Source organism: Quercus robur, chromosome 11 (assembly GCF_932294415.1).
Source record: "Quercus robur chromosome 11, dhQueRobu3.1, whole genome shotgun sequence".
Taxonomy (NCBI): Eukaryota; Viridiplantae; Streptophyta; class Magnoliopsida; order Fagales; family Fagaceae; genus Quercus; species Quercus robur.
Genome location: NC_065544.1, coordinates 9935872 through 9961777, shown reverse-complemented (window position 1 = coordinate 9961777; position 25906 = coordinate 9935872). Strand labels below are relative to the sequence as shown.

Below are 25906 nucleotides of genomic sequence, written 5' to 3'. Positions count from 1 at the left end.
GTTTAGTTTATATGTTTGATTTGACAAGAGTTACTATGGGGTCAATAGATAATATCCATCCTAATTATATGTTGTCTCCTAATATGCTCTCTATTACCTCCATTCACCTTAGTGGGAGTAATTATGCTCAATGGCTCAAACTGTTGAGGTCAGAAGAAAAAAATTTCACTTTCTTATTGATGATATTCCCTTCTATGGATCCTAAATATGATGATTAGGGAGTAGAAGATGCATAGATTAGGAGTTTTTGTGGCACTATACGGAGTCTAAGTTAAATTGTAGTATGGTTTTTCATGGCCAACTACCAAACTTGAGTGGGAATAGGCTTACAATAATCTTAGACATATTTATGATCTCCATCAAAATTATTTCTCCCTTGGTCTAAATATTTTCCCTTTAGAAGATTATTATGCAAAATTTAATTGTATATATGAAGAACTCAACTTTACCTGCCCATCTCCTCTGATGTTTGCACAATGCAAAAACAGAGAGACCTATATGAATGTTGCCCTATTTCTCTTGACTTGCCTTCCAAGTTTGATTTGGTGAAATCACAAATTTTGGGTAGCAAAGACCTCTATTCTCTGTGTGAATTTTTTTGTAGACTTAGATAAGCTTCCGTATCTGATTTTGGTACCATTACATCACATTAAATCTACTTTTGTCACCCATGTGATTGTATTGTAATATGCATTTTCATATATGATTAAGTATAGTAAAACTAAGTTCTTTGGATTTTTTTTTTTACACCTAACACTTAATTTCTCCAATAATTCAATAACAGCACATTACCAAACATATTACAAATTGAAGGGGTAGTAATCAGACTATGTCAACTTAAGTAAAAAGGACTCGTGTAATCCTTAATTTGACTCATGCATTTGTATTAACGTTGACATTGAGGCAATTATATAGGAATTTTATTTATCATTATCTTTATGTTCATTCTCTGAAACTAGTTGATTTTCCTGGTGGCTAACTTTTTGTAGTGTATTCTATATTGTGTTTTTCTCGCTAATTTGATTCACCAAATGCGCCTGTGGGCTAATTATTTGAGTATATATGTACACACATAGGTTCAAGTTATACCTAATGTAACTTTTGATTAATGTTTACCACCTACTCTTTTTTATTAGCTCCATATTTTGTCAAACCCATTGTAGGATTATGTCTTCCCTAAACCCATAATACTTGTCAATATAAGACGATTGGAGATTAAGAACCATCTCATCTATATTAAGATAATTACACCACCTAGTGTTATTTATTTATTTATTTTTATAATAAATTGAATACGCGAATTTACAGGTTGGATAGTCATTAGATCTAATTGGTGTAAAATGTGGCATGCATGATAAGCATGGATAGAACATGTGATCTCATGGTGGATTGACAAAGCATCAATCTCATGTAAGGTTGTTAAGTGGTGTAACTTGAACGTAACTCATATATAGGTCAATGTGTGTATGCATGCCCTCAATCTTGTACTTGCACTTTTTTCTTCTCTTAATTTAATATTGCAGATGAAATAATTGATATTGCTGTGCCAAACCTAAATGGTCTTATGCAGATTGCTGAAGATTATTCCCATAGCGAGTTTGTAATCCGTCTACCTGGATACAGCCCAAGTATGTTTGTTGAAGCACATTTGTGGTTGTTTTCTTTAAAGTTAAAATTTAAGTAATATTTTTTTTTCTTTACTCTTGTTTGCTAATTTGATTATAGGGATTATGATCTTCAGGTTGTATTTCTGTCTTTGTGTTTGTCTGTGGCTCTATACATATCTGCCTTTGCTCTTTTGGCAATGAATAAGTTGTAGGGTATTTATTCTAGTTGGTATTTGAATATTCCTTTTCATTTTTTAGTGCCTGCATTTCGTGGTGTTATTGATGTACCCCTTGTCGTGAGGAGATTACACAAATCTAGAGAAGAGGTGTGATTTAGAACTCCCAAAAATTCAATGTTTATGAATTAATGTATTATGCTTGCTATCAAACATTTCCTTGCAATGCAGGTGAGGAAAGATCTTGGAGTTCCGGATGATGTGAAGCTAGTAATTTTTAATTTTGGTGGGCAGGTGAGGTATAATTTAGGCTGTCATGATATATTGGTATATTTCTTTCAATTTTTCTTGCTTACATTCCAAATTTTTTGAATCCCTCAACATCTTAGAATGACCAAGATTGGAGAAAGTACCTTGAATTTAAATGGTTTGGAGAATTTCCAGGTTACTTTCTTCCAAGTTTTCAAAATTGATTCTCTGGGTAGAAATTCTGGTGTTTATTTGGTAATTGGTTATAAGATTTTTCTTGTTTTCCTTTTCTTGATATTTGTTTTTCTTTAGCCTTTTGAAAAATAATATATGTATTAGAAGAAAATAACTTATTTTGTTGGTAAACAAATATCATAAAATAATGAAACATAAAAGATTAATTACATCCTAATTCTTGGATTCAATAGCTTGTTTGAATATGAGGACTGCCCAAATGGGGAGAGAGAACAATTGTTCTCAAAATGCTAATACCTTACAATATTCTAAAGTTGGTCATCATATCATCACAGACAAGTGCAACTTGCATGAAATTTTATTAGACATAGAGATAACAGTTTCTTGAGAAAGAATGTTGCAAGCTGTTCTCTATTTTTCTCTATTAAGTCTGTTAAATTACCGATTGTCCCAAAAGTTTAAGCTATTAAGAAATGGTGAGTTTAATTACTTAACCATAAATCTAACACTTCCCCTCACTTGTGGGCCTAAACTTCCCCTTAGTAAGTGGGGGCCCAACAAGTGGGAATTTAACATTTTTAAATGGGAGGTAGAGTGAAGACAGAGATCGAACTCAGAATCTCCTGCTTTGATACCATGTTAAATTATCGATTGTCCCAAAAGTTTAAGCTATTAAGAAATTGTGAGTTTAATCACTTAACCATAAATCTAACAAAGTCATTGTTGCTATTGTGCTATAAGTGGCCAATTGGCCAAATTGGTGCCCTTCTTCTAGCTTGGTAAGCGTTAGCTCATTGGAAATTCCCAAGCATCTTGAGTTGGTGGCTGGATATGAGGGACTCAATGGGCTGGTGTGTGTCCTAACCTATTTGGGGTAGTGTTACCTCCTTGGCTTCTCATTATGCTTTTAGCGGCCAACAAGATAAGTTGGGATCTTTTCCTTTTGGGGTTGGGAGTGGGTGTTTGGGGGGGGGGGGGGGGGTGGTGGGGTTGTTGTGGGGGATTGGTTAAACGGGACCTTAAGTTTAAGACGCTAAGGTTAGTTTTAGGGTGAACGGCATGAAAATTTATTACACTCTTGGAATGGGCCCCTTGCAAAAAGCCAATTTCGTACCCTCCCTCATTGCTAACTATCATTTGATTCTTCATATATTGAAAGAGCATATAATCTAGACTTTCCAAATTGTCGTAGAATGAAAAGCATGATAAGATTAGATCTTGTTCACCACTTTATAATTTCCATAAACAACATTGTCTCTACATCTAGGTGAGCTTCTATAGCTCTCTCTCTCTCTCTCTTTAATCTAATTGCTATTTGAACCTCCTTATTCCACCACCAAGCCTTTTTAGTTAATTGCCTACATCTTTTAGATTCGCCAAGTACATCTTTAGCCACTCTTTTGATACAATCATTCCACATCTTATCAACATCTTTGTCCAAATTCCACATGCCTTCTTTGATCATTTTATCTTTAAAAAAATTTTCCTCTGTAAATAATTGTAAAAAATTAATTAGTAATATTATGGATGTGTATTTTTATTATATTACATAAACATACAATTGTCACACCCAATTCATCCTCCCTACTCAATCGATTACTATTGCATTTCACTTCCCTGATGTGATGGTGCCTTCATGTATTTGCCAATCTGTGAAAAATGCTAATTAGTTTGAGCAACTTCATCCAACCTAAAAGAAAAGGGAGATATTGAGAAGCAATTTCCCATATCAATTCACAGATCATTAATATTTGTCTTTTTTTTTTTTTTTTTTTTCTTCTTTCTGTAATCTACTTTTACTAGCTTGAATGTTCTATTACAAACTTTATGTTGAACTTTATTTTTATACCAGATGCTTAGGATGCTATCTGTTAAGAGACCCTCTTTTTGATGTAACTTGCTTGTTTTAAAAACCAATATTTTTGTCCTTAGGTATTGTGATATGCTTATTTTGCTTTAGGCATTAAGACAAATTCTGACTGTTATGTGCTGTTGTCCATCACTTCCAGCCAGCTGGTTGGAAGATGAAGGAGGAGTACTTACCTGCTGGTTGGTTGTGCCTGGTAAGTTTTGTTGGGCATATACATCGATCATAGTTATTTCTTCATTTCATTTTGATAATATTGTTCCTATTGCATTCTGATTTAGGTTTGTGGGGCTTCAGACAACCAGGAGCTTCCCCCTAATTTCATAAAGCTTGCAAAAGATGTTTATACGCCTGACCTAATAGCAGCTTCAGATTGCATGCTCGGTATAATAATTTTTAATTTGTTTAGAGCTGTTGCTTGGTCAAATGATTGAGATTTTGTCTAGAGCTGTTAGTACTGAACTTACTTTTGGTACCTGCGCTTTTTTTTTTTTTTGCTACTCCAGGAAAGATTGGATATGGCACAGTCAGTGAAGCCATGGCATACAAGTTGCCATTTATCTTCATACGCCGAGATTATTTTAATGAAGAACCATATTTGAGAGAAATGCTTGAGGTACAATTGGATGCTTATCAAATTTGTTATTCATGTTCTTTTCACGTTACATCTAGTAATCAGTTAGGAAGTTACCTCCATATGTTTTGTGTAAACAGTATTACCAAGGTGGTGTGGAGATGGCCAGAAGAGATATGCTCAGTGGATGTTGGATACCCTACCTTGAACGTGCTGTTAACTTGAAACCGTGCTATGAGGGAGGTACCAATGGTGGTGAGGTATTCAACTTTTTTTAATCCAATTTTGTACCTTTTACGATTTATGGCTTTTATCAAGAATAGTTGGCATCAAAAGTTTTCACCTTGATGATCTCACACTAAAACTTTTGAGGATTTAAGTTTGTGCAATCAAGAAATTTTTTTTTCCCTTTCTTCTACTAAGTATAGCAACTCATGCACCCAAGCGGGATCAAACCCATTACCTTACGTTATCACCAAGGGTGGAATCCAGGCCACAACCCATTGGCATACAATCAGAAACTGATTTAGGAAGATTTTTTTTTTTTTTTTTTTTTTTTGGATAAATAATAAGGTTTATTAAGAGAAATAGAATGCACCAAGTACACATGACGTATGCTAGATATACATCACAACTAGCTAAAATTACAATGATCCATAAATTTTAATAAGTTAAAGAAAGAAAAGATGCTTGTGCTTTCATCCATTCAAACAAGGTTATGAGGAACTGCAATTTCAGGTCTGGAATAGTCAGTTCATATTCCTCAAAATTTCTAGCAGTTCTTTCCCGCCAAAGTCTCTAGGTGATTTGTTATCTGAATGGCATATGAAATATGCTTTTCCCAATTAAATTAGACAAGAAATCTATCTATTTTGGAAATACATGAAGATGCGTAATTTTGAAAAGTTAAATAGCTACAGATATTGAGTTTAGAAACTGAATGATTTAGGATCTTTAAGAATTCAGCACTGCAATAGATTTCTTGACGAGTTCTTAAAGGGTTCTTGAATAAGGATTGATGTTTGAGGGTGGGTTTTAGATTAGAAAAGATTATATCTTGATGGCTGTTTGGGGCTGAGACAGGGAATAGAACAAGAAATAAGATAAATAAAACACTAGTCAATCATACCTAGGCTTTCCTAAGCAATCACACTTGGGGTAGGAGAAGGCAATCACTCCCACAAATCTTAAAATAAGCTGCTGGAATTTTACTAGAATCAATCTCACTATGAATATTATTGACTAAAATAAAGCCTTTATATAGGCTATTGTTAATCCTTTCCTAGAAGGACTAGGACTCCAAAAAACCTATTCCTAGAAGAGTGGTGATAGTTATACACAGTGTACAGGACACACAATGCCATGCCATTTGAAATCCTATTTTCAGTTAAAATTGTGAAATTGTGTTTTTAAAACTTTATTTCACCATTCACAATTATAACTGAAATTGTGTTTTCAAAACATGATTTCAAAGGTGTGTGTGCTACAGTGAGTGTCATATAACAAAGAATTAACCTTCCTATAATGTCTAGGATTAATAACAAACAAAAAGGATTTAATAACTCCTAAACCAAATAGGAAAAGGAGTCAAAACATAAAATAAGACTCATGGGCTTTTGGTACAGCCAAGGACAGCCTATTTGAGAATTCTCGAAATTACCAAATTGCCCCTATTCTAGTAAAACTTAATTAAAACTGATCCATCAACTTTCTTACCTAAAAAAACTCAATACTAAGCCTCAATAATAACTAAACCTATTAAAGGTGTCAAGACTCTTTTATTGATTTCCCCTCTTTTATTGATTTCCTAGACTCTTGTAATTTTTGTATTTGATTTCTTTTCCCTTGTACACTTCCTGTGCACTAGGGTGTTCCCTTTTTTATCAATATATCTTTTACTTATAAAAAAAAAAAAAAAAAGGTGTCAAGAAATTCCTCATCAAAACTAGACCATAAAACTTGGATATTTTCGTATATAATCTTGCTTTTCCTTGAGCTCTTTCTTGCCTGCATCAGTGAACATGTATTATGAGACATCCACAAATAGAAAGATGGACAAGCAATATTGGACCAAAGGGATTAATATATTTTTCCACATATTAGCAAAAATTAGGGAAGAAATTTCTGAGAAGTCTGAGGTTATGAGATGATCATCTCGTTCTATGAAAATTTATATAGAGGACATGAGGGAAGAATACTGTATATGGGTAAAGTTTCAGGGAACAACAGAACCACAGCAAAAACTTCAGCAAGGACTGAAACTTGGTGGAGATATTGCAACTGGATGGGTACACTGCTAAGAAAGAGAAAACCTCAGTTTTTTAAGATCAATCAGGGGTTGGCTAGGGAGGCTTCAATGATTAAGTCAGTAAACTGGTGGGAAAAATGAAAATGGTGAAATCTCAACATATGAGATTGTTTACCTTAGCAGAATGGAGATAGGTGTGTGAAGGGCTGGTTTTGGCTGGAAACCCTTCCCCCAAGACTTGTCAGCAGGTCCTCCCCGCAGTTTGGCTGATGGGACTCTTAGACAGTAGTTCCTAGTTCGTGGGTGGATGAGACGTTGCTCAGTAGCATTAAATGTGATGGTCCTTTTGTGAGGCACACGCTAAATATTGATGTGAAGGGAGCTAGCAGACACTACTTTTGAGGATGACTACAGTGACCTGCCAACTGGGAGGAAGGGATATGTAAATTTAGGTAAGAATAAAGTACTAGTTATGGAGGGTTGATGGAGGGTTTGGCTGGGTTACTAGGGGGTAAATTGGGATCACTCTTGATGCCATTTTTGGGGTTTATTTTTATTTTTATTTTTATTTATAAGTAAAATAATTTATTCAAAAGAGGAGATAATTCAAATACACAATTTGTTTTGAACTACTCCTAAGAAATTATAATACCAAGCTCAGTAAATCTTAAAAACAAGAAAGGAAGATGATGGGGTGTTTCTGGATATAGTCATCCAATTATACAGGGATCACTACATCAATTGCTTGATTACATGATTAGACCATTAAACGCCATCAAAAGTTCTACTATTCATGTCTCACCAAATGATCCACAAAACATAGGAAGTAGCTTTTCAAATCTTCAAATTCTATGACAATGAAATTTCCTTTGCCAACATCCCAGCATCTGAATTGCTGTCTCGGCCATAACCCAAAGTACCCTGAAGAGGGTAAACACAAATGACCATGAATCTCTCATCACTGAGCAATGTAAAGAAGATGATCTAAAGACTCTCCGCTACTCTTGCATATGCAACGCCAATCAATAATCGAATTGTGACGTTTCCAAAGATAATCCACTATTAGTATTTTATCCAATGTTGTTGTCTAAGCAAAGAAAAGGATCTTGTGAAGTACCTTAACACCTATATACTTCTCCATGGGAAGTGAACTCCTGTAGATCCTTTGAGAACATTGTAGTAAGAATGGACTTTAAACTTTCAGCTCTAAGTTAAACTCTATGATGTATGGTCTTTATCTTGGCCTTGTGGATTTTGGAGTACAATAAATTAAAGAAACTCTCTAAAGCTTCCAACTCCCAATATTGGAAAGGTCAACAAAATTGAGGATTTCAACTCTGTTCACCACTCAAATAAGAAGCAAAGAAGTGTCCTTTTCTAGTGCCAATTTAAAAAAAATCAGGAAACATATTTTTTAGACAAGAATTTCCACCCCTTAGATCATGCCAAAACTAGATCCATGTGTTATCCCAATGGTTTGAATTTGAGATCCATTCATGTAACGTGACTTCATATGTTCTGACATTTTGAGACCAGTATTGCCAATGTCCATGCTAGCATTGGAAGAACATGTTACAGAAAAGGTTTGCCACATCAATAATTACCTTCACTCTGTAACAAAAAGGCAGGATAAGAGTAATATTCATGCGTTTTCAAATTTTCAACAAGTAAACTGGAACAATTAATAATTCAGAGATGAAAAATGAAACCTAACGTAGTTAAGAGACTAAAATCGTATTCTAACCCAAGTATTTGTTGTCTTTTTAGCTGGCTGCTCATATACTACAAGATACAGCTGTTGGAAAGAATTCTGTGTTAGATAAGGTACATACTGCTGTTTTTTTTTTTTAGTACTTGTTGGCTCCTTAATTAAGGTTGTTTTTCCTTAAATCTATTTCTCTCTCTTTATATATATATATATATATATATTATTGAGGACCATGATTGCAACCATTAACAACATAAACTGATTGAAGGCATCCCAAAGCTAATTCTAATACCCAAGCATTATTTTGGCACATATCAGATGATGTCAAGACTACTTGCAAATTTGGATAGGCATAGGCTTGCTACCAAAATCTTTATTTATTATGTCTTTTAGCATCAACTAGGTTCTGCTCATTCTCAAAAAAAAAAAAAAAAAAAACTAGGTTCTGCTCAAATTTCTTTAGTTTTATTTATTTATTTTTTTAGTGTTAGGGGCAATTCTGTAATTTTGGTTTTCTGGACAAGGGATGTGTGAGTGGTCCATGGGGACTTATGTTGGATTTTATCAATTGGATTTTTATTTGCTGAGTTTAGTTATTTAGTTTGGGCTTAGTAGTATCGTCCAGGAACCCACATCTTATTACGGTTTTAAGGAGTCCAAGTTCTAGTAGGCTTAGGTGTTAGCCACATATTTATATATATAATGTAAGGACTTATGTTTGATTAATAATATATACGTTTAGGAAGAATTCAGCAACCCTCGGTGTGATGCTTAGGTATGTTTATGCCAATATTAAATCTGAACTTGCAAGTGGGGTCGTGTATCCTTGGTTTACTCCCTAGGGGTGGGTCCAAAGGGCCCTACCTTGGTGAGGATCCACGTCATCAAAAATAAAATATATAAGTCTGAATTTGAGATCTATTCATACCCAAAAATTCTAATATTTGAAACCCTAAACCACCAGTTCATCAATCAGCTCTCTAAAACCCTCTAAACACCATAAGACTGTTTATGCTTACTGTTTGCAACCTAGACCAGCCCCCAATCCTCAAAATTTTCCCTTTGTTTCTTCTCCAAATCCTAACCTTTCCCTACACTTTTTAAACCCATACATTCCCTAATGTTTTATTACCTTTTCCCACCAAAACCCTAACCCTAGTTCTTTAATAATCCCTATAACTAGTAGCTGTCCAGAACTTCTAAATCAAATTTGGCTACGTTACTCGTTGTCCCTTCTCTCTCTCTCTACTCCATTCATGTCATACATTTATTCATCCATTTGTGGACTATATATTTTTGCAATAGGGCGAAAAAGTTTCCAATCATTCTTATGACTTATTCAGTTTGTTTGCTTATCAATTACTTCCTGCATACCGCTTAAAAAAAAAAAGAATTTAATTCATTGTCTTTTTATTTATTTTTTATTTTTAAAGATGCAAGTTTCCAAAATGACCCTCATTAATTTAAACTTAATAGAAAGAGAGAAAGTTATCAACATTATGTTTATTTACTTTTCAAAGAGGATTATATTTTGGGACATTCCAAATAGAATACAATGACAATCATGTCTTCATCCCGTACTCTTGGGTTAGCCATGGATCCTTAATAGATTAGTCAAGGTTGGTATAACCTTTATAAACATATAACTTGACCATTTTTGCTTAATAATACTATTTTAAAAATGATTTTGTTAATTAGGATTGTTTTTAAAAGTATTTGGGGATATAACATGAAACTCGTCTCTTGACAAGTTGCACTGCAAACAAGGAACTCAATATTTGACTCGTCTCTCAAGAGATGAGTTTCACTACAACATGAAACTTGTCTCTTCAGAAGCTAGTTCAGTGCCGAAACTTGCCTCTCCAACATACGAGATTCAAAAAGGCTTTTACCAAAATAACTTTCAAATATTGCTATATTACTAAATAATTTTTTTAAAAAGTACCATTTGGCAAAAATGGCATAGAACTTACTCTTAGAATCTCATTTCAATCTATACCTTTTTTTTTTGGGTTTGCTTTGAGGCATCTCATCTATACTTCCATTTTGTTATGGAACGTATTTTTATACATTAATTTGCTTGTGAAATTTTCAATACTAGATTCCACTTTATGGCCTTGCTGCTGTGACACAAATTCTATAATGTGCTTGTTTGTGTATCAAGACATTGTAAGTTAAATTCTCAATTCTCATGTTGTACTAATTGTATACATCTAATGACATTGTTTATTTGAGAACTACATATATGTACTTGATATGATTCTAAATTGTACATTGACACATGAGAGTTCCAGTCATCTGCTGCTTGTTTTTTTCTGATAGCATTTCAAGTCATTCTCTAGAAGCAATTTTCTCAAAAGGAGCCTGATTTGCTGCCCCACTCTATCATATTGTTGTTTTAGAAAGTTTGAATATGGTCATGGTGCCATGCATCTATAGCTGGTATGGACATGGTCAGCTCTTTCATATTGCTGATTGAATCTTATATATGTATGCCTTCTGTAGCAGACTAAAGTAAGGAGATTGCAGGATGTAATGGTACCTGGGTGTCAACCACAGAAAGTTCCTGGAAATGATATTCTTGTTCCAGATTGGTATACTCTTGCAGAAAACAAACTTGGTCTTCATAATTAGTTTTGAGGGTTCTTCGCCAGGTGCAAGGTCTGGATATCCTGCGATATATTTTGGAAGGATCTTACCAAGTCCATGAAATTTTGGATATCTGAAGATTTGCTGACATTCCTCTCCTTAGTTTAGTATCATTAGTAATTAATTTTATTTTATATAAAAAATTGCATAAAGGCAATAATTTCTTTGATGAAGAAAAATAAGTTTTACTGTAACAAATTGTCCATGTTTATATGTGATGCCTCTAGCCAATATTTATTAGACTAATAGGCAGAAGGTCATTTTACAAACGGATAATGAGAATCTCTCCAACCTATGCTTATTCAATAATATCATTCATTCTCTCATATAGTGTAAACAAGTTTATATCTTAGTTGCTATTCTCTATTTAATACTTCTAGTTAGGGCTGTTCATCAACTGCCTGTCCCCAACATAACTGGCCAGTGCCAAGTTGATCGAACTGCCAGATGGGGCTGTGGACAATGAAAGAAGTGGTAGTTGGCGAAGGTTAAGGTTTTCTAAGCCGATTTGAAGCATGTTTCTAGTTCTTTGATTCCGACAAGGAACCAAACTGGCCGCCCCTAACTTATATATATAAATTTCAATCTAAATACCTCTAGCTCTAGATCTCATATGCATTCCATCTCTCTCTCTCTCTCTAGACACCTTATATCTACTTCTTCTCAACCCAGATCTACACCTCCAGATCTCCAAATCTACTTCTTCTCAACATGAATCAGGGCCAACTCAATCAACAAGGACAAGGTAAGATCTGGGTTTGATTAATTGTGGGTTCATAACTCAAATCTCATCTAGGTTTGATCAATCACATGTTGTGTATTTTTTTTTTTTTTTTTTCTCTCTTGGTCTCTTGGTTTGTGATGTTGATCTATGGGTTTTAATATGCAACTTTCAAATTTCTCTCATTGATGTGCTCGGTGGTAATTAACCATTAGACTGTGGAAAAACCAACACCAACATACTAGACGATTGAACCTTAGTGGGGCTGATCGGTGCCGATTAGCCCCTTTTCGACACCGATTGTTTGGCGTGAAAATCCCCTAAAAACTGGCTCACACCAGCCGATGAACACCCCTTCTTCTAGTTGTGTAAAGGATTGTGATATGTCTCCCCAAGGTTGATCGGGGGATAAAGGAAGAAAAGGGGAGGGGATGCGAGACACCGTGATCTTGAGGTGAACATAGACCACGTGAATAGGTGAGGTCGTATTAATTGCCTCTCAAAATGTTCAATTTGACTGATGACATTTGATCCCCTAGATTAAGGGTTTTACATGAATATAATTAGTCAAATTGCCAGTTTTAGAGGCATTAAACATGGTCTCACCCATTTATAGGAGTTCGGCCTAATAAAACAAGTGGGCTAAGGTCATGGTCTCTCACACTACACTACACAATGTGGGACTTGACAAGGACATTAGGAAAATAAGTGGGAGAGATGAGGCTGTGGTGAGCCTTCACTAAGCTATATAAGTGATTATGAGGAGCCTTACTTATAACTTGACTAGTCTTTTTGAGGTATAAGCATAAATGTGACTAGCACTTTTCTTAGGTCGTTATATCATAGTGTGTGCATGGGTTAGGCTGGAAGATTTCTTTAACTCAACCCAACTTTGTTGGGTTGGGAAATTCCTAACTAAACCCAGCCCATTACATATGTAGAAACCAACCCAACCCAACCCACAACCCACATGGTGTGGGTTGGGTTGGGTTGGTTGGGTCAGTGGGTTATCTTACATATCTCATACCTAGTAAAAATTGGACTTTCATCAACTATTTAAATATTTTTAAAAATAAATTATTACAATTCATGTAATGTGCATAAATTTTATTTAAAATTCATCAAAACTAATTCTTAAAATACAAAAATAATTTTAAAAATTAAAATAAGTATAATATACTTATATATAGTGGGTTGGGTTGGGTTTGGTTAGATGGGATGAAGAAACTATAAGCCTGACTCGACTCACATGAGACTCAATATAAAATTCCAACTCAACCAACTAATGGACAAAAATGAATTGAATGGTTTGGGAATAATGTAACCCAACATAATATTTTTATGATGCCTCTATTATAAAAAAGTAATTATTCAAAATTTCTTGTTAAATTATATACAAAAATTTTATGTCTTGGTATATTGAAATATATCTAGTTGATTTTTGTTATATTTGTTCATGATATTTGTTAATTTATAAACGAATTGGGTTGGTATTGTCTAGTTGGTGGGTTGGATACATACCCCTAATTGCGATGAGCATTTCTAGCATCTCTTTGATCATATGTTACTGGCCGGTAATCAAGGAAGTAAGATTAGCTACCTCGGTTCCCCATCTCTCCATGTGATTGTTTCCCATGTCCTGCTATCATACCAAGTTCATATGACCCCCTTGGTTATGTGGGGCTCTTGTGACAAAAGAGAAAATTATGGAAAAGCAAGTAAATGACAAATAAACTTTTTGATTATGCTTTGAGGGATAATTGGGACCCTAACAAGCAAAAACTTGATTTTTTTGATAAAAATTATGACCTCTCTTGTCTATCTATATATATATATATATATATATAAACTGAAGCATAGCATTTATTGTTGCTACACTCCCATTAAGCCACCTCATCACCACGTCATTGGTCACATAATTAGTCTTTTTCATATTTATTTTTTACCTTTAATTTTTTTACAATATAAATATATTGGCTTTACAAATTCATCTTAGGCGGTTTTAACTTTACATATTTATCTACTTTAATTTTGATGTTGTAACTAAATAATAAATCAATGAAAAATAAAAATAAAAATATTGTCTATATATATATTCATCTTGGGCAGTTTTAATTTTACATATTATTTTGTCCCTTCATCTTTCTTTATTTCGGCTCTTCTTATTACTATCCTCTTACTATAAATTTGTCACTCTCTTTCATTCTATGCATATTTTTCCCATATAAAAAAGGTTATTTCTCTCTCATTCTCATTTTTTTTTTCATTTATTGTTGGATTTTTTTCCTGCATCTTTGCCTTAGACGATTAATGAATATTTGTGTTTTTTAGAGCTCTAATTTTTTAAAATTTTCTATAAAAAGGTATTCACAAGTCTTGCTCAATCATTGATGTTCAAAAAGATACAACTTGATAACTACCCATAGGAGGATCTCTTACTAGAGGTTTGTACCATTATTTTCCTATTATTGACTAATTCATATGTGTTCCTTGATGCAAGATTTTTATTTTTATTTTTATTTTTTATTTTTATCATTTTATTTACAACACTAAATACTTTCGAAAGTTCAATTAGTGTGTAAAACACTAATGAATGTTTAGACCCCCAATTACAAAATAACCAACACAAACTTATATTCAAACAATATATGTGCGGAAAGTGAGATATAAGCAATACCTAAATAGGTAAAACACTCTAAACCATAATAAATCACAAACACAGTAGCAATTAATGGTTAAAGAGTAAGGGAAGAGAGATGCAAACATAAGGATAACATCAGCACGTGTTATCGAATAGGAAACTGAAGAATTTGGCGAAAAACCTTTCCGCCACCCTCTAAGCGGTAAAATGATCCACTAGAGAATAAAATTGAGATACATGAATAGCAAAAGACCCTCCAAGCCTAATCTACCCGATGCACCTAAGCCCTTCAAGTTTTTTGCTCCAACAAGGTTAAGCCTAAATGTGTCTTCTTTAGCTTTCCGGATTTCACAATAAGCTCCATATTGCATCTGCCATCCTTGGCATCTTCCAATGCTTCCCAAGCTCCAAAAACACTCTCAACACTTTAAATGGGTGTGGGTAGTGTTTGGATACAAATATCCTCTCAATGGGTATAACAATGGGAGAGCGAATGAGAAGAGACTACAAAAATTTCTCTCTAAAAATGAGTAGCTCTCTCTAATAGGGTGGGTGTGTTGTAGAAACCTCTCTTAGAGTTTTTCTCTTAATAGGCTTCTTACCATTTTTGTTGGTAATGAGGGTATATATAGTATGAGTGATGAGGGAATATGAAAAGTCACATTTCTGCTAAACAGGACATTATGGCGACTCACTCTTGCGACTGGAATGAGTCGTGAGTTTAACTACCAGGCCAGATTATACTTTTTGTCCTGTAGTGCTCCGGCTGTCATGACCCTTCAGCTTCTAGCATGTGCTCCTCATGTGACTTAGTTGTCTTGATCAAATCTCTACCACTTAATACTAAACCCAATACAAATAAGTCCGACAAAAATACAAGGAAATAAATTTATGTAATTACAACACCTTTTTGTCATGAAATAAACTAATACAAATGTTATGAGAAAAATCATAACTTAACAACTTTTAATGAATGGTGTTTGATGTTGGTCTGAATTGGGGAAAATTATATTATTATATGTCATATTTTGTGTTGTTTTCAGATTTTGGTTTATTTGGAAAACAACAGAATAGTCTGGACAAGCTGATGAAGAACAGTTAGTGTAGTTGAAGACAATGGACTTTGTATAGTTTCCTTTTAATATTTGTAAATATTTTGTTTAAAAAATTAGCAGCAAATTGTAATGCCTTTGTTGTATGATGTTCTTAGATGCTTGAGTAATTTTTTTTAAGTGATTAAAAATATTTTATATTGTTCTTCATCTTCCTTATCTTATTAGTGTATTCATTGATATCTTTAAGAAAATAAATTCAATTTTGTGTTTAAAATTATTTATTCATCTATTCATTTTTCACATGTTGGATTAGATTTAGATTAGATTATGACAGCATTAACATAGTACTTCTTCTTTTTTCAAAAGAAAATTCTCTACTTTTTTCCCCTTTGAAATTGTACACTTTTTTTTTTTTTTTAAAGGAAAAAGAGTTACAATTTTTTTCCCTTTCATTTTTTATTTTGAATTGTAGTTTTGTTGAGTTTTATTAATTTTTTAGATAGGTTTCTCGGTGTTTTTAATTGTATGGCAGAAAAAATTGGGTTTGAGAAAGTTTGTTTTAAGCTAAAAGAATAATGTTCAAATTTTATATATTTTTTAAGTATACAAAAAAGAGAGGTGCTATGTTTACAACATTTTTACTATATTTTCACAACAAATCATAGGTGGTTAGTTGTTATTGGTTCAAATTTAAACATAACACTAAGATTACTTTTTTGCCCCAATAATAATAATCAGTAACAACCTGCCACTTAGGATTTGTTGTAAAAATGTTGTGAAAATGTTGTGGAATATCATTTCTCTGCAAAAAATATTATAAATAAATTTTAATAAAAAATTAATATTTAAGCTAATTTACCTTTTGAATTCTTGAAAAAAATTGTATTATTTTGATTTTGGTATGATATAAATTATATATATATATATATATATATATGAATTGCATTACTATTTATTAAATTAGTCCGAAATAAATAAATAAAAAATTTGATTAGAGCACCCTAAAAATATTACTACGCACAACGTGTGGGGTCCGCAACTAGTAATAATAAAAACACAAACCATCAATGAATGAGCAAGGCCATGACACCAAGAAGAAGACACTTACCGACAATTTACAAACGTACTATAGTCAATTTTTATTTTGGGGATTAGTCATGATTAAAAGTAAGATTTACTTAGAAAGTTTGTTTAAAGCTAAAAGAATAATGTTCACATTTTATATACTTTTTAATCATGCAAAAAATATTACAAATTACTTTTATTAAAAAATTAACATTTTTGCTAATTTACCTTTTGAATTCTTGAAAAAAATTGTATTATTTTGATTTTGATATGATATAAATTATATATATACTAATTACATTACTATTTATTAAATTAGTCCTAAATAAATGAATAAATAAATTTGATTAGACCATCTTAAAAATATTATCACGCACACAACGTGTAGAGTCCAGGACTAGTAATAATAAAAGTACAAACCGTCAATGAATGAACAAGGCCATGAAACCAGTAAGAAAACACTTGTCCTTGCCGACAATGTACAAACGTACTAGTCAACTTTTATTTCATGGATTAGTCATGATTAAAAGTAAGATTTACTTAGTGGTGTATTTTATTATTGTATTTATCCTTTTATGAGCTTAAATATGGAATGTTGTATTCTGGCCTATACCAAAATTAATTGGTATCCTTGTTTGAGAATTAAGAACAATAAAAAAAATATTTGGAATGTTGTAATAGCTTAATAGGTATAATTGGTTTATTGTAAATTCCAGTTAGTTCAATTGATAAAGTCTCTGATAGTTGAATAAAAGATATTGTATTCAATTTCCACCTACACCAAAAATTGATTGATGTCTTAATTTGATGATAAAGAACTACCATCAAGAACTAACGTTAAAATCCCTACAAAAAGAAAAGAAAAGAAGGTATAATTGGTTTATTATTAAATAATTTATAATTCTTTTTTTTTTTCTTTTTACTGAATTAAAGGCTTTATAATTCAATAACATTAACATTTCCCTGTTTCCCTGTGATGAATGATGAGATCTAAGATTTGAGTCTATCCATTTTTATTTTTTTATAAACAGATTTGAGTCTATCTCTTCCAGTTGATTTAACAACTAAAATAAATTATTTAAAAAAAAGAAGATAATATGTTTTAATGTCATGTGGCAAAACGTTAGTGAAGCCACGAAGTTCGCGACAGAACACTTTTTTCAATTACAAAAATGCTGTCCTTCACCAAAACCAAATTAAGTGCAAACAAAACCATGTATGTGATGGTGAAATTGACCCCACTTCCGATCTTATAAATACATAATATCCTCAGAAGATAGTTCTACACACACTTACCTTATCATATCCTCTACTCAATAGTTTGATCATTTCTGAGAAAAGCTTAGCATAATGTCTCATCAGCAGGGTCAGAAGGAGCAACCACCACATGGTGAGGGACAACGTGGAGGTCCTGGTGCTCAAGGACCTGGGCAACATGGAGGTCCTGGTGCTCAAGGACCTGGGCAACTTGGAGGCCCCGGCGGACGTGGTGAAGGTCAAGGACAGCCTGGCGGACGTGGTTTTGGCGAGGGACAGAAAGATGGGCAAGGTCAGGGTCCTCAAGGACCTGGCAATCAAGGTGGCCGTGGTCAGGAAGGAGGTCATGGAGGTGGAGGTGGAGGTGGAGGTGGAGGTCACCAACATTAAAGAGAGTACTATATATCCTCCTGGGATACATGCTACCTTGCCAAGGGTAGTACCTAAATAATATTAGCAAATAACTTGCTCTTTGCTTTTTAGCGAACTTGCAAGCCAAAGACCAAAAAGTAGCTATGTGTTTGTGAAAAAAAAGTGGAATCTAGATGATTGTGGTTTAGATATTTATGTTGCAGAAACTGATGCTTATGTAATGGTTCTGAACTTCTCATCTTGTAATGATTCTGTATCGTATATGATGTTCTCATCTTTGTGAATCTATGTGTGTAACTATATGAGAATTACCAATGAAATCTTTGCCTTCATCTCTCCGACTTCTTCTATTCCACCAAAACATCATAATATTGGTCATGAAAGGTTAAGCTGATTTTTTTTTTTTTTTAATTTTTTTAATTTTAATGATTAAATATGTATTAAGAAGAAGAAGGCCAGGGCTGGTCCATCTGCAGTCTCAAGAACAAGAGCAGGGAGAGCAGAGATGAGGAGGGCCCCAGGAAAGGAACAAAAAGAGGCCCAGGCAACTAAAAGCATGGCCAAACCAAAGCTGTTAACATATTAATTACATGGGAGAAAGAACAAAATTAAGCCGAGCAGCAAGAAGAGGTTGCAAAGATCAAGTTGATGGTTAGAAGTTTTTACTGGTAGCGTTAGCATTTAGCATTTAGCTGCAATACTGATGGTTAGGCAAAGATCTAAGTTGTTGGTTGTGAGGAAGGCAATGATTGAAGCAAGAAAGATGCATGGACTTGCAAATATAGATTTTGTTGATTGCATCACGGGAAATAATGAGCCTAGTTATGATAATAGGCCTTAGAAAGCCTTACAACTGAACATAAAATTAACCAACACCTAAATAATAAAGAAACAAACTACTGCTCTGTTGGAAAATCCCCAAAACAGTGTTATTAACAAAACTACAAATCAATATATATAAAAAAAAGCAGAGATCTTTTTTTATGAGTTCATGTCATTTGGCACTCTAAACTTTCATTTAGTCTTTTTAACTTTTTTTTTTAACATTAAAATTTTTAATTATAGCCCAATAATTTATAGTAATTTATTTTTACTGTCACATATATGGCCTAAGGTTAACAATGACCAAACAATTGTAATCTTCTAAAATAAAAAATAATTACGTTGTCAAATTAAGTAGATGAAAAGCTCAATCCATAAATATTGACCCAAATATGAATTTCCCACCAACATGTAGCTAAAGGCTACAACCTTTGACCCACCCCAACTTTGAACCCCCACCAACGTGTAGCTCAAAGGATAACCCATGCTGAACACCCCACCAACGTGTAGCTCAAAGGCTAACCCACGCCAAGGCTGACCCACCCCACAGTTCAGTAGATGAAAGTCTAAATTTTTACACACAAACCCTCTTCTTCCTTCAGTAGATGAAAGTCTAAATTTTTACACACAAACCCTCTTCTTCCTTCCCACCTGTAGATGAAACCCAGCCAAGAATTTCAGTCACAGCGAACCTCTGTTTCTCTATACAAAAACTCTTCCACTTCTAAGAAAACAATGGTTTCCATTCCAACTCAGTGATTATCTGTACAAACACTCTTCAACTTCTAAAAAAACCAACGGTTTTCACTCCGACTTGGTGATTATTTGAAGACATAAATGCAGGAGCTTAAAAGATTTCAACTTTTAGTATATTGGGCTTCAATGCAGCCACTTCCAACCAATTATACAATGCAGTTAACACCAGGTAAATGCCATCTGATTTATGAAATTGAAGAGTTAGTTTCATTTAATGTCTGTTTTGCATGTTGTAAAATCTGTTCTTTTATATATCTTCATCTCCTTATGCCTCAAAACTTATGCCACTATAATTTATCACAATTCATTTCAGAGAGGTATGTTTACTTTCTTAATTTTATGTTCCTCTTAAATAGTTCGTTTATTAATTTATTTTTGAATCCCAAAATACTATGTTCGTTGTTATGCCACTATAATCTTACATCTCATTTCACATTCGTTGTTAATTTCATGTTTCTCTTCAATAGTTTGTTTATTGATTTGTTGTTTATTTAGTTTAGCCATCTTTGAAAACTATTTATAATTCAATAGTTGTTAACCCATAGAAACAATATTGATTTGTTTGTTGAACCAAAAAAATGAAAACACAAATAAAACAAAACAAAGAAAGTATTTACAATTAATTTCAAATTCCCTTTCAAAAACCACGAGATCCCTTAATAGTTTTGAGTAGAGGAATTTATTGGGGGAAATGGAGGCTGCAAGACTTACGTGCCAAAGAAGGCGCATGATCATGTACAAGAAAAGGATGGCCAAGATGCATTCCACAAACATAGTGTCATCAAAGAAATTTGGAGGTGGAAGCCATAGGAGTAAAAAGCATAAAGACATAGCAATGATCCATGATACAGATAGTTGTAAGCGAGCAAGACTTAATAGGCGAATGGTTTTGAACCTTAACTGTACTTGGGAAAATAGTTCAAATGCTCAATGTTTGCGGCGATCAACCCCTTCAGTCATAAATATTTTTTCTCACTCGGTTGTTGGGCTTAATGGTGATGTTGCTACTACAACTACTGTACAAGAATTTGGGATACATCTGCCTACAAATGCCAGTGCCTTGGATAACCATTTGCCTACAACTGAGCTTATAGGTACTAATTTCATAATTTGGAATAATTGTACTGATATAGTAATTAGCTTGGTTGGAGTATTTCTTTGGTTGTCACTTGCCTAAAAGTCTATTGAATCTTCGCTTAGGCTTTTTATTGCATGATTAATTGTCTTTTGGGTAGTGTAAATGGCCTAAATTATTTTGTGATTTAGCAGGGATCTATTAAAATGAAAGCTACCATGTTATAGGTTTCACCGTAAAGGATAGCTGCCTTTTATAAAACCAGCCCACGTTGTGATCTATTATTCATGCCATGGATCAATTTCCCTTGATAATGTTCATTGTTATTGCTTGCTATTTTTATTTAAATGATAAAGGACTAAGACACATTTTATATATGTATATATTTTCTTTTTTTGATTCGAAATACGTTTTAGATTAAATAGTGATGGAGTTATCCTAGCCATAGTAAAATGTAATTTAAACAGCTTTTACAGCCATCAAATATTTTGGTCTATTATTCATGCCTTGGATTGTCCGTAATATTGTTAATAGTCAGTGATGGGGAATTTGAAGTTTTGGATATCGAGAAAATTCAAAATCAAACTTTGCTTTACTCTGTCTTATCATTTTTACTTACTTTGAATAGTTTCATGTCTTAAAATTTAAAATCAATGATAATTAAATAGGAAGATTGATTAATAGTTGTACTATAATTGCTGAAATTTGCATTTGAATACACTATTTAACCTCACCTACAGCAACCATACATAATAGAACCTTCACACTTGCTTATTTTTTATAGCTGTCAATCCTCATGTTTTCTTAACTCTCTTTTAGTGTAAGGATTAGTATTGTATATTAGTAAGTTGAATATATCATCTTTTATATTTCATTGTCCGTAATACTGTTAATAGTAAATGATGGAGAATTTGAAGTTTTGGATATTGAGAAAATTCAAAATCAAACTTTGCTTTACTTTGTCTCATCCATATCTTTACTTACTTTGAATAGTTTCATGTCTTAAAGTTTATATTTATAATTAATGATAATTAGATAATTAAATTGGAATATTTATTAATAGTTGTGCTATGACTGCTAAAATTCCCATTTGAATACACTACTTAACCTCACCTACAACAGCCATACATAATAGAAGCATCACACTTAACTTGGTTTATTATTATTATTATTATTTTTGGGCAGTTATGGTGTGTAGTTATATATGATTGTGTAGTATTAACTTTGGAAATTGGTTGTTCTTGCTCTGCATATTACTAACTATGAATATTAGGCCCATAAAGGTTATAGGTTTCACCGCAAAGGCTTGCTACCTTTTATAGAACCAGCTCATGTTGTGGTCTATTATTAATGCCATGATTTCCCTTGACAATGTTGATTGTTGTTGCTTGCTATTTTTATATAAATGAAAAAGGACTGAAACACATTTATATATGTATATATTTTTTTTAGCCTCTAAACTCATTTTATATTAAATAGTGATGGAGTTATCCCAATCGTAGAAAAGTGTAATTTTTAAATAGCTTCTATAGCCGCCAATTTTTTTGGTCTATTGTTCATGCCTTGCGTTGTCCTTAAAACTGTTAACTATAAGTGATGAAGAATTTGAAATTTTGGATACTCAGAAAATTCAAAATCAAACCTTGCTTTACTCTATGAATATTAGATCCATAAAGGTGAAAACCACCTTCAGAAGCTTTGAAGTATAACCTGTTCATTTGATTTGTGGAATTTGTTTTTGAAAGAGTAAGACAAAATTTTTGATGTGATATTGATGTCATTATATGTTTATATAGAAAAATCAATTATAAATAAAAAAATTACTAATATCAGAAAAATCCTCAATGATTTTAACTATACCCGATGAATATGTATATAAGAACAATCCAGGACCTTTTGTCTTAATTGCAACTTTGACTATTGTCAAATCATTTGGAGGTAAGTATAACTAAATAATGTTACCAACTATCAATTTTAATGTACTTAGTACTGCTATCAAGTTAATAAGTATATTGGTTACTAACCTTAGGCCATAAATTTTACAATGAGAAATTTAATCACTAATTATAAATTTTTTATACTCAAACTTATTCATTTTCAAATCAATCTAATGATACTTTTAGAGAATTTCATTCTCATTAAAATATGTCTTCCTTTTTCTCAATTTCAATTCAATACGATTTTGTTTATTATAATGTATTCTGCAATTTTTGCAAGCAAATGCTCTTTGTCATCCACCAGTGCAACAAAAGTATATCTAAATCTTGAGATTCCCGAGGTTGTTGAAATAATTGACAGGTGCATATTTTAAAAATTATTAATAACAAAAAAATATGATAAATATCATTTTTTATCTCACAAAATACCATTTACATTCTTTTTTCCTTTTTAAAAATTCAATGATAGGAATGGTAAAAAACATGATCCTATACAAGAAATACCAAAAATACATGCAAAACAGTTTTTAGAGGAGGATTTATCTTCAAATAAAGCTTAAATGCATTGAATGGGATCCTACGAAACAGGTTTGTTAATCATTTCAAAGTAGACTCATCATTTACATGAAAATATAATAATACATCATTTACTAAAAAAAAAAAAAAATTTAACTTCAAAATTCATTGCAGGATGTTAACTGCCATTGTGTTGCAACAATAAGCAACATTGATACAACAATGGGTTGGTATTATATTTCATGTGTGTTATGGAAAGAAGGTCAAACCACAATCAGGATCGTTTTGGTGCGCAAAATGTGAAACAAAAACAAATCTGCCTATCCCAAGGTTAGAGGCACACACATTAACTACAAAGTTTGAAATTTTTTTTATAAACATATTCATCTTACTATAATTACTATACAATTGCAAAATACTTTAGATACAGGATTCAAATTGAAGTTTTTGATTCAATTGACAAGACAACTTTTGTCATATTTGATCAAGGTGCTGAGAAAATCTTAAATAAATCTCCAAAAGATCTTGCTGAAAAACAAACCGATGTACAACTTATTTAAATTATTAAATTTATTGTAAAACTATATATTATAATATAAATTAAAAATCCTAATATGCAGAATGATATTGAAGAAGGAATTCCACGTGATCTTAAGAAAATTTTAGGAAGAAAATACATTTTTCTACTTTGCTTGAATGAATTCAATTTGAAGGATGGTTTTGAAAATTACACAGTTGCTAAGATTTTTGATGCACCTACAAATGAGAAAAAGGTATGGAAGAAAAAAAAAACACAAGCCTGTATGCTATATTATTTCTTTCTCTACGCTATACTGATGTAAATAACGTGCTCAAATTTAATATGAATGCAGATACCTATGCAAAATCTTAGCAACAACAAATCTACCAGCACAAACTTTGTAAGATCCAGCCAAGAATCTTCCAGTGCCATTTCATTAATGATCAACACAAATGATGCAACAAAAGGAGAAAATTATAAAAGCTCACAAAATGAACAAATAAAGATAGACCAAACTTCAAACGTTGAAGATGAAGAAACAGATGATGATAACAAACCCCTCAACATGCTTTACAAGTGTCGACATACTTCAAAAAACAAAGCATTCAAGAAACAAAAAAACAAAATTTCGCAATAAAGCTCTTTATTACATCACAAAATAAATATCAATAAAATGGAATGAATTACCATGCTTTTATCAACTTTTATAAAGCTCTTTATTACATCACAAAATAAATTTCAATAATATGGAATGTTACCATGCTTTTATCAACTTTTATTATACAATATTACTCTAAAGTTGATTCTCTTTTGCTGATTACTTCAACAAAATAATTATAATGAATATGTTTCTGCAATTTATAATTGTTACTTCTTATGATAAACTCAGTACTCACAAAGTTTTATAACAAATATGTTATAATATATGTACAATATTGTTCATAAAAAATTGCATAAACTATTACAACATTATCCGTGCATCGCATAGCCAACTTACTAGTACTTAACAAATATCAGATAACAACCAACAATTAAGATAAAGAGAACAACTAACCAAATAACTCCTACAAATCAATCAACCAAATAAATTATCAGATTCAACTCATCCCCTTGTGTAGTATCATGTAATTGCTATCTGAATAACAATCCATAACATTGTGTAATGAAAGTACACATACATAGAGCCAGAGAAAATAAGTACCCAAAAAGCAAAAGATAAAGAAAAAAAAAGCAAGATGCATTATTGAAAACACATAGACGGGAAGTGTAACATTTATTGTTGCTACGTTCCTGTTGAGCCACATCAGCAACCACATCATCTATCCATTTTCAACGTTATCTCTCTTTTATTTATTTATTTTTTATAATTAATTTCCCAACTTAATGTTATACCTTTACAAACTTTTCCCCGTTCTTTTATCTTTTCATCTCCCTACTACTATTTATCTTAATATCACTTTTCCTCAACCCCTTTATCTTCCTTTATTTTTGGCTTTTCTTATTCCCCCTCTTACTATAAATTTATAATTCTCAATTTCATTCTATATGTAGTTTTACCACACACACAAAATTATCTCTCTCTCAAATTTTTATTTTTTGGTGGATTTTTTTATTATTTTTCTTGCATCTCTACTTTAAGTTGATAAGTTTTTGTATTATTTGAAACTCTACTTTGGGTTGGTGTGATTAAGTTATGTTTTTAAGTTGTTATCATTTTTCTTCTCTTTGATTTCATAGATATTATCCTATTGCATTATATATAAAGATAGTATATAAGAATATAATACTATTTTATTACATAATATAACATGACTTTGATAATTTGGTATTTATTACAATTTTTTTCTTTTTACTTTTTTTTTTCTCATATTATTTTCTATAAATTTCTTATTATTC

At 32.3% G+C, this 25906-nt stretch overlaps 2 protein-coding genes across 7 annotated transcripts in view; both read left to right on the top strand.

Moving 5' to 3' along the window:
• Positions 1 to 25906, top strand: part of LOC126704574 (L-arabinokinase-like) — a 52138-nt gene that overhangs the window by 5282 nt on the left and 20950 nt on the right. The window contains exons 7-15 of one of the 6 annotated variants that reach the window (XM_050403573.1): positions 1571 to 1628; positions 1866 to 1933; positions 2015 to 2077; positions 4237 to 4290; positions 4376 to 4478; positions 4601 to 4710; positions 4809 to 4923; positions 8684 to 8740; positions 11133 to 11599. In XM_050403573.1, coding sequence (XP_050259530.1) covers positions 1571 to 1628; positions 1866 to 1933; positions 2015 to 2077; positions 4237 to 4290; positions 4376 to 4478; positions 4601 to 4710; positions 4809 to 4923; positions 8684 to 8739 — 627 coding nt within the window. In that variant the 3' untranslated portion in view covers position 8740; positions 11133 to 11599. Of the gene's footprint in view, positions 1 to 1570; positions 1629 to 1865; positions 1934 to 2014; positions 2078 to 4236; positions 4291 to 4375; positions 4479 to 4600; positions 4711 to 4808; positions 4929 to 8683; positions 8741 to 10946; positions 11079 to 11129; positions 11600 to 25906 lie in introns of those variants that run through there. The other 5 variants (XM_050403571.1, XM_050403570.1, XM_050403574.1 and 2 more) reach the window with 5 other exon arrangements.
• Positions 18106 to 18667, top strand: LOC126704686 (uncharacterized). The gene is made up of 2 exons (XM_050403713.1): positions 18106 to 18388; positions 18588 to 18667. Exons 1-2 carry the CDS (start codon positions 18106 to 18108, stop codon positions 18665 to 18667), a joined length of 363 nt encoding a protein of 120 aa, XP_050259670.1.

Coding starts and splice junctions, on each gene's coding strand:
- LOC126704686 (XM_050403713.1), top strand. CDS start 18,106: ATGTCTCATCAGCAGGGTCAGAAGGAGCAACCACCACATGGTGAGGGA. Junction 18,389..18,587: donor AGGTGGAGGTGGAGGTGGAG/GTCACCAACATT, acceptor TTTATGTTGCAG/AAACTGATGCTTATGTAATG.